Genomic DNA, 12,245 nt, shown 5'->3' with positions numbered 1-12,245 from the left:
AGTGGCTATCAAAAAGTCTACAATGCATTTCCAAATTTATTGTTTTTGGATTACTTCCTTGAGATCTGAAATTGATAACCATCAAATCAGATAAGAATGTTAAACTATAAAGCTAAAACAACCGAGTTGTGTTACAAATTGTTTGCCTGTGTGCAGAGACAAGCATCAGCAACAAGGAACCAACACAACATCTTCAAGGTCTTATTGTTGAAATGTTCTGTTAGGCGAGGGATATAAAGATTTCAAAGACCTTAAATAAAATTTACAGAACTATGAGATGCAAAAAAACTGAAGAAAATAAGGAGGACTTTGTCCACACCAGGCCGTCCCATGATTGATGACCATGCAGGAGGCCAGCCGCCCGTGAAACTGCAAATAGAGAAGCAGCCAAATCTTGACACAACACTGCTTATAATCAGCACAGAGTCATGCTTATAACATGCTTATCACTTAAAAGACCAAGTCCTCCGTAATTACTCAAATGGTTCACCCTTATCGGCTTTTATTGGGCTCACATAATGTTCTGCTCAGTTCCTGATCATGTTTCAATGTGATGTCTGGGAAGTCATTCCTGATCTGAACCACTGCCCAGAAATCAACCTTTTACACCAGGAGTGTCAGCCCACCATGTCCCACAGGAAGTTGGCCACCCAGTAGACAAGGGGGCTGACGCCGCTGACAAACTGCAGGTGTTTGGCCTGGGTGACCCGCTCCTGGATGAGGTAGAGGACGAAGCTGGCGGGGATGAAGGACATGGCAAAGATAACGCAGATGGCCATCACTGCATCCACTGAAGTGCTGAGGCTGCGGACAGGATTAAGAAAAGAGAATAAGGTTTTCTTTTTTTAATTCAAAAGCAGAATTCAGCACATCTTGAGAAGTGTGTATATGGTATGTGACAAGTGTGACAGGGAGCAGCAAATCAAATTCCTTGTGTGTGATCATATTTGGCCAATAAAACAGTCACTGTGTATGCCTCTTAAACCAAATACCAGTCTGATGTTTAAGGGTGACCCCCTCTACCCTCCACCTTGATACTGACACCAGGAAATGTTTCCACAGGATGACACGAGGAGCAATGATGAGGTCTATCTGACCCTGTACCCCCGCTGGTTACTCACATGGTGATTTCAGAGAGCTGCTCCTTGGTGAGGTTCAGGGGATGGTTGATGACAGTGATGCCATATTCATCCAGGTTGGCACCTTTGGGCAAGTTGGCTCGGAGGATGGCATTGTTGGCCACATTCATGAAAGACACCATTGCGTGCCAGCCCTTATTGTTGTACCAAACCTGCACATTAGCAGAAGAAATCAACATTTCAATTCACACATTAACACAAATACTATAATAATAATAATTATGCATGTTTCCTGGTTTCACTAAACTTTCAAAGTGTAACTTTGGTTAAGTTGATGAACCACAATATTCTATGTAGTATTCAGCAGTATAACTAAATTAATCCCAATGACGCTGGTGAGGCTTTATTACACTTGCCTTGACATTGTTCTTTGTCTCCATATACCTCAGGAAAGTCCCTATATCTGCCACAGACTGTCTGGAGTACTTTCCCTGTGTGCAAGATTTACATCATCATCACACCGCACACCAAAGAGCGAGGCTAAAGAAAGGCAAAGTCACTGACAGATATATGCACACATACAGAGACACAAACAAGGAGTGTGTTGAATACTATAAACTTACCCCGGTAACATTGAGAAGTTGTCCCAGCTGTACAGCTACACTCTGGATGGCCTTGGGTTCCACCTCTAACATTGGAAGCTGTCCACCCACTGATATACCTCCATATCTGGAGAGCGTGGAGATGAGATGTAGTAGTCCATTCCAACCACAAGAGGAAGCACTATACCATTTACTTTTTACATCAGGGCTGCTTGTAAATACAGTATTGATTTTACTGAACATATATCAGTATTATATGTATTGTAATATCAGTGTATGTGTGTTTTTTTATCTGAATGCAATCAGATTGTGAAGCAGTCCCCTCAGTCAATATTACCTTTGTTCATTCACCCAGTATTTGCTCTTCAAGCTGGAAAAAGAGAAAAGTGGGTTGCAAAGTGAGAACATGGTTATAGACTCTGAACACCACCTCAGTGGGGACACCACTCATTTGGAGAATACATGGGCTAACCTTATGTCCTGGTCTAAGACAGAAACCAAAGAGCTAGACCGGGAAGCTGAAGAGGTTCCTAGAGCGCGATTAGGATAGATGGAAGTTCTTGTACATGAAACCTCATACAAATAGTCTCTGGTTCAACAATGGCAGCCTCCAATCCTACTAAGCACCTTCAGTTCCTATGTGCTGATGTTTTTTTGCAAACAAGCTGTGCCTTATTTTATTTGCAGGTTGCTTGAATTTAGAAGTGTCACAAGTCCAACAACATGTAAGCAGAGAAGTGGTTGGTGAAGGGGTGAAAGAAAAGGATTTACTGAATGGGATATAAACATGTAACATCTTGGTAAGTTCTGAACATCTTTCCTTTCAGTTTGTTATGTAACCAAACTAACAACTCAATAAATCATACTGCCTTAATTCCTCACTACATTCTGGGCATGTTGCTAACTTGGTCGGCTTGTGGCTGTTGGAGTGATTGGTAGGTGCAGTGCTGCAGGTACCTGGTTCTGATAAGACTTGGGTATGTTTTCACCAGGTAATCAGAAATGTTTCTGCCCGTCAGGTCCATCAGAACGTCTCCTGTGGACTGGATCCTCTGATGAATCAAGTGAGCACAAAGTTTAGGTTAAAGATTTTTCGATTATCAATTATTTATCTGACCCGTAAGGTATGGACGACCATTTCTAAGGGTGTAAGCTGATTAAGATGTAAGGATTTGCACAGTTATGAGGTCATGAGCACGTCTACACCAGTGCATGTATGTCCATGACTTTGTATGTATTTTTCTGTGTGCATGAGTAGAATCACATGCATTTACAAAGAGGGACAGACTCAAGTTTGGGCATGTGGACAAGTGCCCGTGCATGTGTGGTGTGTGTATGCATATCTATGTGCATGTGTATGAGTCTACTAATGAATGAGCTCATCAGTGTGCAAACCACTAATGTGCACTTGTGTGTTTTAAGCTGAGTAAATGCACATTACCAAATCCCTTCATCCACCCACCTACCTGCGGGGGAGGCAGTCCTCCAGCTCCCGCTGGGCAGACAGGGAGCATGGTCAGCTTCCTGTCTGTGCTGCACTGGCAGTTAGGGGAGGGTCTGAGCGCGCTCCACTCGGAGCCATCCAACATCTCTATCAAGCTAGGGTTAACCAGTGGCATCTCCCACTCCGTGGTAATGTTGTTACATGGAAACTCTCTGTCAAGGGAGAGATGGGCAGATGAAGCCAATCCCTAAATATCAGTGGTGAGGGCAAATATGGTGCAAACACAATGTAGCAACACATTTCTCTAAAATAAGACAATTACAAGGGCATATTGATCCGTGTATATTGCAATGAGGGAATTATATTATAAAGTGACTAATGAACTTTTCAGTAGGTGAAGCTACTCACTCTAGTGGTTCATCCACCATGCAGCGCGTTCCAAAGCCAGGCTTGTTCAGCAACACCTCAGCAAAGTATCTCATCTGAGCATCCAGTGGGCGCTCATTACTGCAGCAAATATAAGCAATGACAGAAAATTCAGTTCATTTGGAGAAATATTAACCATTTCAAGTTCAATCTAAGTATTGTGTTGACTGGAGTAGACTGGTAGCTGTAAGTGCCCAATGCCCACCTGAAGAAGGTAAACTGCCTCCCATACAGCCAGGGGCTAAGGGTCAGGCTAGGGTATTCTCCAAAAGGTGGCACGATCAGCGTGAATGTCAGTGCCAGGAACACAAAACTGGCTGGCAAAATAATCTAACGGAGATAAACAACAGAAAAAGCCATTTGGAGAATCAAAAAACAAATTGTACTCGCCGTGTGTTGAGCCGACATGACATCAGAGCATTTATACAGGCAAACTGGGGAGTTTCTCTGAGAGGTTAATATAGTTTCAATGACAGCATTAATGAAATCATCCATGGTGAGGGAATTCTGCTTAAAAACTGACTTTCGGAGACATACCTCAGTTGTGAGAAATCGTTATTTTCAGTCGCCTGCATTAGTCATTGGTTGTATTTCATGATTATATTCCAACATGTATTTTTACAATGAGTTTACTTTTTTCTTTGAGGGGACACAACAAATTTACCTGTGCGAAGAAATCTTTGTGGGAGCGTGTGGCGTGATGAAATCTCTTGATCAACAGAGCGAAGAACTGTTTGACGATCAGACTCGGACCTTTGACCTGGTACGACCCCTTGCCTGCATCATTCTCAGGCGAACAGCCCAGGCCATTGGTGTAGATAACCCCATCTGTCTCTGGAGAACAGGGGATGAGGGCAAGTTACACATTTGGAGTCACAGACGCTGTGAATGCGCTATGCTAGTGGTTCTCAGTCAGGTCCTCAGGTACCACCGGGGCTCCCAGTTTACATTCACCTGTTGTGCTGGGTCTAAAACTTACCTGGAGGGTGTAAACTGGAGCAGTGGGTGAATGTAATGAACTACCAGGCAGAATAGAAAACCAGCAATACTGGTGGTACCCGAGGACCTGACTGAGAAGAGCTGCTCTATACTTGAGGCCAGCAAGAGTCAAGCAGGTGTGGTCTTCTCCATCTACAATGACCAAAAGGAAGCATTGTGCATACCAGCCCTTTACTAATTTCTTTTAGGCATACAGTTTAGCATTTTCTGCTTACTACTGCTGTTTCGACGGCACTACGGTACATTATTGATACTCTATGGTGACTCTGACCTGGAATCAGTCTATTCATTACTTGTCAAAAAGCCCAAGCTTGATATTTCTGCTAATCGCTGCTGTTGAGCAAACACCACTTAAGAGCTCTTTTTTTCCAGGTACTCGTAAGAAGGAAGCCTGGGAGTGGCCAAATTTAGCAAGAAATAGAAAAGAATTAAGTAATTGGAGCTCACGTGTCATAAATCATTCCCGCCATGGCAGAACAAAAGACTCCCACAAACTGTCCTCTATACCTGCAGTCACAGATATAACTAATAATGTTTCGGTACACAAATCTTCAACAGGCTAGGCTTTATATATATATATATAAACTTCATTAAATGAAACCCTCAAGGGTAGGGAAAATGCTCAACAAACAAGGAGCAAAATAATCCATTGATTCAAGTAATTTTTTAATTAGACAGTACAAGCCTGTTCCATGCTATATGCAATCATCAGCTGTCAATAGAGCTAAACGGCAAAGAACATATATATATATATAAAACTGTCTCGCCGTGCACATCACGTGCACAACGTCCTGTGGAGAAGGGGGAGGTGCCTACATTCAAATACATGTGATCGCTAACCATCTAGGAGGAGGGGGAGACAAAAGGATTTATCTACCAAGCTACGGTGACAAGAAATGACAATGGAAAAATAGACACATACGTCAGTCTAACAGGGAATATTCAAAAAGAGGTTTAATGCACACGTGTAGCTTTAGAAACAACCGTCTAAGGAATGTAACATCTTTAAGCTGTTATATTTGGTCATTGGCGGACAGAAACATTATTGAACCACCTGGAAAATCCTCTAAGAAAACAAAGCATATTCAACCAGTAGTAAAATGTGCAACCTATGTCTAACTGGATAATATTTTATCATTTGAAAACCAGAAATGTCCACACTGAATAACAGGAATGAATCGGCCAGCAGTTGCAGAGACAGATATAAGCGCCTATTTTGTAATTATAAATAGACAAATGCCATTAACTTTGTATGCAACCTCCCCCTCCCCCTGGATGTTTAGCAATCACATGTATTTGAATGTAGGCACCTCCTCCTTCCCCACTGGACCTTGTGCACGGCGAGACAGTTATATACGTATTCTGTTCTTTGCCGTTTAGCTGTATTGACAGCTGATGATTGCGTATAGCATGAAACAGGCTTGTACTGTCTAATTAAAAATTATCTGAATCACTGGATATATATATATATATATATATATATATGTATATATATATGTATATATATATGTGTGTGTGTACTACTACTACTTTCTCTAATCCTGTTTCCTCGCTTTTTGTGTCTGGGGACAGACTTGAGAAGACTTTTGTCACGCTCCAACCAGATTTAAATCACACCTTTTAAATATTTATCTTGGTATGGCGGTTTTTCTTTATTATAACCATGTGCATTTTTTTTCTATATATGGGGGAGTACATTGTTTCATGTTCATATTGTACGTCTATGGTACCATGATGTTGTTATATATGATACTTTATTTATTTATTTATTTATGATTCCACCCTCGTACTGTATGCGTTCGCCAACTGCATCTCTCCGGCCGGCAGTCTCGAAGGAGACGCCTCCCCACTTACGTGACAAAGTGAATCCAGGCCGAACCACTGCTTTTTCCGACACACACAGACGCGTTCATGTGGCGAACACAAGCCAACTCCGCCCCCCTCCCGAAGACAGCGTTGCCGATTATTGCTGCTTCGTCGAGTCCGGCCATAGTCGGATCTGACGAGACCGGGATGCAAACCCCGGTCCCCAGTGGGCAACTGCATCGACACAAAGCTGATGCTTAGACCGCTACACCACCGCGGACCCGTTATATATGGTACTTGATCAGTTCAATGAGTGATATCAGTCTGGCGTGTGACCTGATTGGTCTACGTGGGTCAACCAACCTATGGTTTCTCCTTTTGTCTGGTCACATAACCTGTTAAAGGTCTGTGTACCAAAACATTGTTATTAGTTATTTAATATCTCTGACTGCAAGTATAGAGGATGGTGTGTGGGAGGCTTTTGTTCTGCCATTGTGGACCCATGATCTCCTACGTACGTGTCGAGCTACAGGTGTGCCAAAGTTCCACTGTTTGATAAATCGTGGCCATGAAATACCAAAATGTGCTTACATCATTCTTTTTCATTTGTGATATCAATGTTTCACTGCGGTACCTTGAAATAAGGAAACTGTGACTACTTTTTGTCACTTTGTGTGCTTACATAACAAAAGTGCCGAGCAAGCATATTGCAATCATGTGCATAATAACATTAAAGAAAGAGCGTGCAGAGCCCTATACTAATCTCACAAAGTAATACTTAATGCACACTAAATAGCATTTTGTGCATCCAAAGTATTAAACTCTTGCACACAATATATTCATAAGAAGGTAATGAATTGCATCTCGTGCATGCAAAATGGCATTTCGTGCCCTCAATTTAGCAAAATGTGTGCTCACAGTAGGAACAAAATATTTAATTTGGTCACTCCTGGGCTCCATAAGTAAGCATTGTTTCTTTTCTCGCTGATTTAGTTATCTGTTTTCTCATTATTTATCCCAAAAGGTTTCATTGCAAAATTCCTCCAAACATGTAATATTTCATATCACTAAAGAGAAAAGAGCCTAATCGATTATTTGCCTGCAAAAGCAGCAACTTTCCCCAGCTGAAAGCTGAGACACCGCTGTCACCTTTTGGCGGCTCCATACAAATTGCCACTCTGTTGTCTCCAAAGAGACTGGCCCGAGAAATCTTTTGCAGCGTTCTGTGATCTGAGAGGGCAGTGGGGGAAATACAGAGAACAGACATGAAAAAGAATAGATGGAGAAAAAGAAAGGGCGAACACTGATGCGACTAGACATCTTGGCACATAAGAACACCACAAACAGGGAGTGGAGTTGATGGTTAGTGCTAATGTGACACAGTGTTTTGGTTTGGCTCTCTTTACCTTGTGCACATTTGCGGCTGGCAGCTTTTCCGTCATCCGTGACTTTGAGGAAAATCTGCAAGAAAAGCAGACGGTTTGAGGAAAGGGCTGTTTCATAAGCCCGTGTTCAAAAAATACTACCATAGCATGAATCGAAAGCAGTCTAACCCTAACCTCGCCTAACCATACGGAGAACCGCTAAGTAGCACATCCCAGTAGGTAGCACATCTTCAATCAAGGAGGAAACACAGAGGGCGGTCTGACAGGATGCGGAAGCGGAGCGGGCTAAGCTAACTGCTAACCCATGCAGACCGGCGGTTCTGACAGTCATCCTGGCTGGCGTTCGTTCTCTTGTACGTTGATTTTTTTTGTTTAGTTTGGATATATGTGTTAGTTTGGAAATGTGTGTTCTTGTAGTTTTTGGATGTGTTTTTGTCTTTGTGTTGTACTGCTGTGGGCAGGGGGAAATGCCATTTCGTTTCATTTCATGTATGCAAGTGCATGAAGTGAAATGACAAAGTGTTCCTGATTCCTGATCTCTGTAAGTAGCACATCTCAGTAGGGAGCACATCTCAGTAGGGAGCACATATCAACAGAACGACGGCTTACAAATTGGCAGCTGCTCCTGCTTATTGTTAAGTGGTTGCTTGTTTGTAACCTAACAATGGCACCTTTAAGTTGAATACAAGCAAGAAGATGTTAAACAGATTGCTTGCAAAAAAAATGTAGCTGTTCAGTTATGATGAGCAAACATCTCTTTTATGGGGACCCATCATACTGCTATTTATTTGGTACTTGTCTTACTGTCTGTGTCAATGGATATATGTATTTGATTTATCTGATTTCCTCAATGAATTTTTGTATTACTACTATTATGACTACTACTGCTACAACTACTACGTTATTATTGCTATCAATACTACTAATAGACATTTTTCTGTCCCGTATCAACCCACCTCCTCCAGGGAGGTATCGGACACACCGAAGCTGCTGAGGCCGATGTCTGACAGAGTCTCCTCCAGCTCCCTGAAGAGGCTGGCGTATGCCCTGGGCTGGAAATCCTGACTAGGTAACAGATAGGTCAGCTCCTGTCCGATGGCTTCGATCAGATGAGCCTCGGGCACATGGTGCTGAATCAGAGCTGTGATCCTCTCCACATCACCTTTAGATCAGCAGTATAAAATGTCTCCGTCTCGTCTTTTCATGCACCACATCACAACATATCTTATGCATCAAAATAAATCTTCTCATCTCTTCTGCCTCCCTGCTAACATCTACTTACAAAGGTGCCATAGAAGGCATAACTTCTGCTCAACTTTTCATTCTTCAAATTTTGTTTGTAAAGATGAATGGCAATTTGCAGATGTGTGACTGTGAACTGAACTCTTGGCTGTTGTTAGGAGAAGCTCCTAATGCGTTCCTCCTTACCATCCATCTGTCTGTCGGGAGCCTGGACTGGAGCCTCCTCTTTGTCCTCTTTGAACTTTGAACACTTGAAGCACTTACAGGAGCACTCCTCCTTACAGTCACACTTGGCCTACAGGAGAAAGAAAATGACCAGGAAGGATCAGCAAATAATCTTACAGCACGGGGGCCCAGTGGTTACCACTGTTAGCACTGTTGGCTCCCAGCAAGAAGGTCCTGGGTTCGAACTCCAGGTCGCCCCAGGTTCTTTCTGTGTAGAGTTTGCATGTTCTGCACGTGTCTGCGTGGGTTTCCTCCCACCATCAAAACGACATGCATGTTAGGGCTAATACTCCTGTCTGTGCCCCTGACAAAGGCAATGGAAAGAGGAACTAGAGTTGGCCCCCGGGTGCTGCACTGTGGCTGCTCACTGCTATACAATAGGACGGGTTAAGTACAGAGGATGTATTTCCCCACGGGGATTAATAAAGTATATCTTAAGCTTAATCTTACAAAATCTTCCATAAGATCCTTTTCACTTGTACATTCTCACAGATTTCAATTCGCCACACTACAGACAGCTTATTTGTAGAGCAGCGCCATAATTCAAATATTATCGTTTATTGCATCGGGTTGAAATTCAAATATTTATTTTAATCCACACGTGGATATCTGCTCCACCATAAGTTTTATTCAACAAACCAACACAATGCCTCAACAGCGGTTGGTCTTTAACAGTGGCACTAACTGCCACCCACAATGCCATTTAAATAATTACACACAGTCAACAGGAGATGGCGCTATCTAAAAACATTTCATAATTTCCATATAGACTGAAGCGAGTTCAGCACACCTCACCCTCACTTGAATTTGTGCAATTTTGATCTTGTCAAGGTGTGATACACAATGTTGTTGTCTTAATTAATGATGAGGAGAATAAATTATCTAAAAATTTCTCACAAAATGAGGTCTGAAATATTTGAGGGAGGATTACTTGAAAACTAGCGTTGTTTTGATATTATACTTTAAATTAACAAATAGTTCAATGTAATTAACCTCAGTTGGATTCTCAAATGTGTTTTTGCGTATGTAGGCAAGTATTGTGATACACACACACACACACGTGTATACATATATATCAATACTGTGTAAAATTCCCTTTAATCCATATTACCCAGCACTACTTATTTCTATCAAAAAGCGGACATACAAAAGAGCACCCAAGGGAGCCCATAAAAACAAATGCGCGCGCACGCACGCACACACACACACACACACACACCTTGGGTGCCTCGTATTTCACGCGGCGCACAAGGGTGAGGTAGAAGCCGGCACCGAAGCCATTCTTGAGGAAGAGGGGGGAGCCACAGCAGTACAGACGGCCCTGAGAGATGATGGCCACACGGTCACTCAACAGGTCGGCTTCGTCCATGTGATGAGTGGACAGAATCACCGTACGGCCTGCGAGAAGCGACAGGAGGAGACACAAGGAAATGGTGGGGGAGATGAGAAAAGTAACACGGGAGGTGAAAGAGAGGAAAGAAGTAGAAACACGGAAGGAAGGAAGGTTAAGGTTTGAAAATGGAAGGCATTTTAATACGAGATTTCAGACTCATATCCCTAAAGCCTGCTGATGTTTGTTCTGCTTTTGGAGTCAAAATGTGGAGATCAGACCCAGTCCAGATCTGACGGTACAGTTGTGTTGGTGGTGCCACAGGACACATCCACTTTACTGTCATCGCTCCCTCCTCATGCCCAGTAGGAGGGAATCTTACCTGCACGGTATTTGAGTAGCAGGTCCCAGATGGAGCGTCTGGAGTAGGGGTCCACCCCTGACGTGGGCTCGTCCAGTATCACCACCTTCGCCCCCCCCACAAATGCCATGGCCACAGACAACTTCCTCTGCATGCCACCTGCAAAATTGAGATGATGACAACGTGTTGGATGTCAGCTGTGCATGTGCATGAATGTGTTTGTGCATATGTGTATGTGTGTGTGTTTACGTAGACACCCATGCATGAGTGTGAATATGCATTCACATTTATGTGCAACTGACTACCCAAATATCCACCCTGCAAGCATCGGGTAAAGAGTGAACTTGGTAGATGTCATCTTTCATCTAAAACTAGAGGAGATAAAATGTAACCTAAGGGGTGAAAAGGTTGTGTTTAGGAAAATGTGGATTCCATTACATTTTATTCCACACTGTTACTGGGGAAACAAATTGAACTGACTGATAATACAGTTTTCAGTATAACTTTGTTTGGGTAATGAGTTTTTATTATTATTATTATGTTAGTCGATCATTTTAACCTTTGACCTGACAGGGTGGTGGGAAAGATTGGGAGGTGAGTGGGTGACACCTGAGGTGCTGGGAAAAGGTAGGGCACTTTTATATTTTGTATATGGTGATTTTTGTTTTATGTATACCATAAGCTAATGAATAGAGATGTGAAAAAAAGAAATGAACCTGTACATCTGCATAGATATCAGTAGCTAATACAAAAAGAATGGGAAACTAGCCAAGTGAGTTCAACAACACAAGTAAAACAACAGGGTAAAAATAAACGAAAAATCACTCCTGAAGTAAAAACACGGTAACATAGATGATAAAAAGTGCTCTATCTATAGATCTGTTTAAATGGATTATTTAAAAGGCACTGCAAAAGCCAATGCTGCTGGACCATAGAGATAGCATGTACATGTAGGTAAGCCACACGAAGCTACGGCCCCTCGGCCTGACATGGCTGTGATCTAAATGACGGATGTGGGAAAATGGATGCAGGAAGAGAAACCCGGACGGACCTGAGAGGTTCTGGACTAGTTCATGCCTCTTGTGGGGCAGACCCAGGTCCTGAAGCATGTTCTCCGCCTCCTGTTCAGCCTCGGCAATGGGCCTGCCCTTCAACAGCGAGTAGAAGAGGATATGCTCTGCGACAGTCATACTGACAGACAGCAGGATGGATAGACCAAGGAGGGGGGAGAGAAGAGAGGGGAGGATAAATTCACCTGAGAAATCAATATTGAATGCTGGACTTGTTGGCCTTGTGAGACTGGAAAAATTAAGAGTATCAAATAATTTAATTTCTGTTTGCAATAT

General features: G+C 42.7%; 1 protein-coding gene across 1 annotated transcript in view; it reads right to left on the bottom strand.

Annotated features, from left to right (window-relative positions):
* Window positions 1-12,245, bottom strand: part of LOC130129717 (retinal-specific phospholipid-transporting ATPase ABCA4-like) — a 64,389-nt gene that overhangs the window by 13,472 nt on the left and 38,672 nt on the right. Inside the window, exons 22-38 of the mRNA XM_056299318.1 lie at window positions 11,951-12,090; window positions 10,921-11,058; window positions 10,428-10,606; window positions 9,170-9,278; window positions 8,698-8,903; window positions 7,763-7,817; window positions 7,506-7,586; window positions 4,216-4,385; window positions 3,757-3,881; window positions 3,534-3,632; window positions 3,148-3,337; window positions 2,639-2,733; window positions 2,019-2,051; window positions 1,703-1,808; window positions 1,496-1,570; window positions 1,122-1,291; window positions 627-804 (exon numbers count right to left, since the gene is read on the bottom strand). Of these exons, the coding sequence (XP_056155293.1) occupies window positions 627-804; window positions 1,122-1,291; window positions 1,496-1,570; window positions 1,703-1,808; window positions 2,019-2,051; window positions 2,639-2,733; window positions 3,148-3,337; window positions 3,534-3,632; window positions 3,757-3,881; window positions 4,216-4,385; window positions 7,506-7,586; window positions 7,763-7,817; window positions 8,698-8,903; window positions 9,170-9,278; window positions 10,428-10,606; window positions 10,921-11,058; window positions 11,951-12,090 (2,149 nt within the window). The remainder of the gene's footprint in view (window positions 1-626; window positions 805-1,121; window positions 1,292-1,495; window positions 1,571-1,702; window positions 1,809-2,018; window positions 2,052-2,638; window positions 2,734-3,147; window positions 3,338-3,533; window positions 3,633-3,756; window positions 3,882-4,215; window positions 4,386-7,505; window positions 7,587-7,762; window positions 7,818-8,697; window positions 8,904-9,169; window positions 9,279-10,427; window positions 10,607-10,920; window positions 11,059-11,950; window positions 12,091-12,245) is intronic.

This window comes from Lampris incognitus, chromosome 19 (assembly GCF_029633865.1).
Source record: "Lampris incognitus isolate fLamInc1 chromosome 19, fLamInc1.hap2, whole genome shotgun sequence".
NCBI lineage: Eukaryota > Metazoa > Chordata > Actinopteri > Lampriformes > Lampridae > Lampris > Lampris incognitus.
The sequence above is the reverse complement of the archived record's forward strand: the minus strand, read 5'-3'. Positions and strand labels throughout refer to the sequence as shown.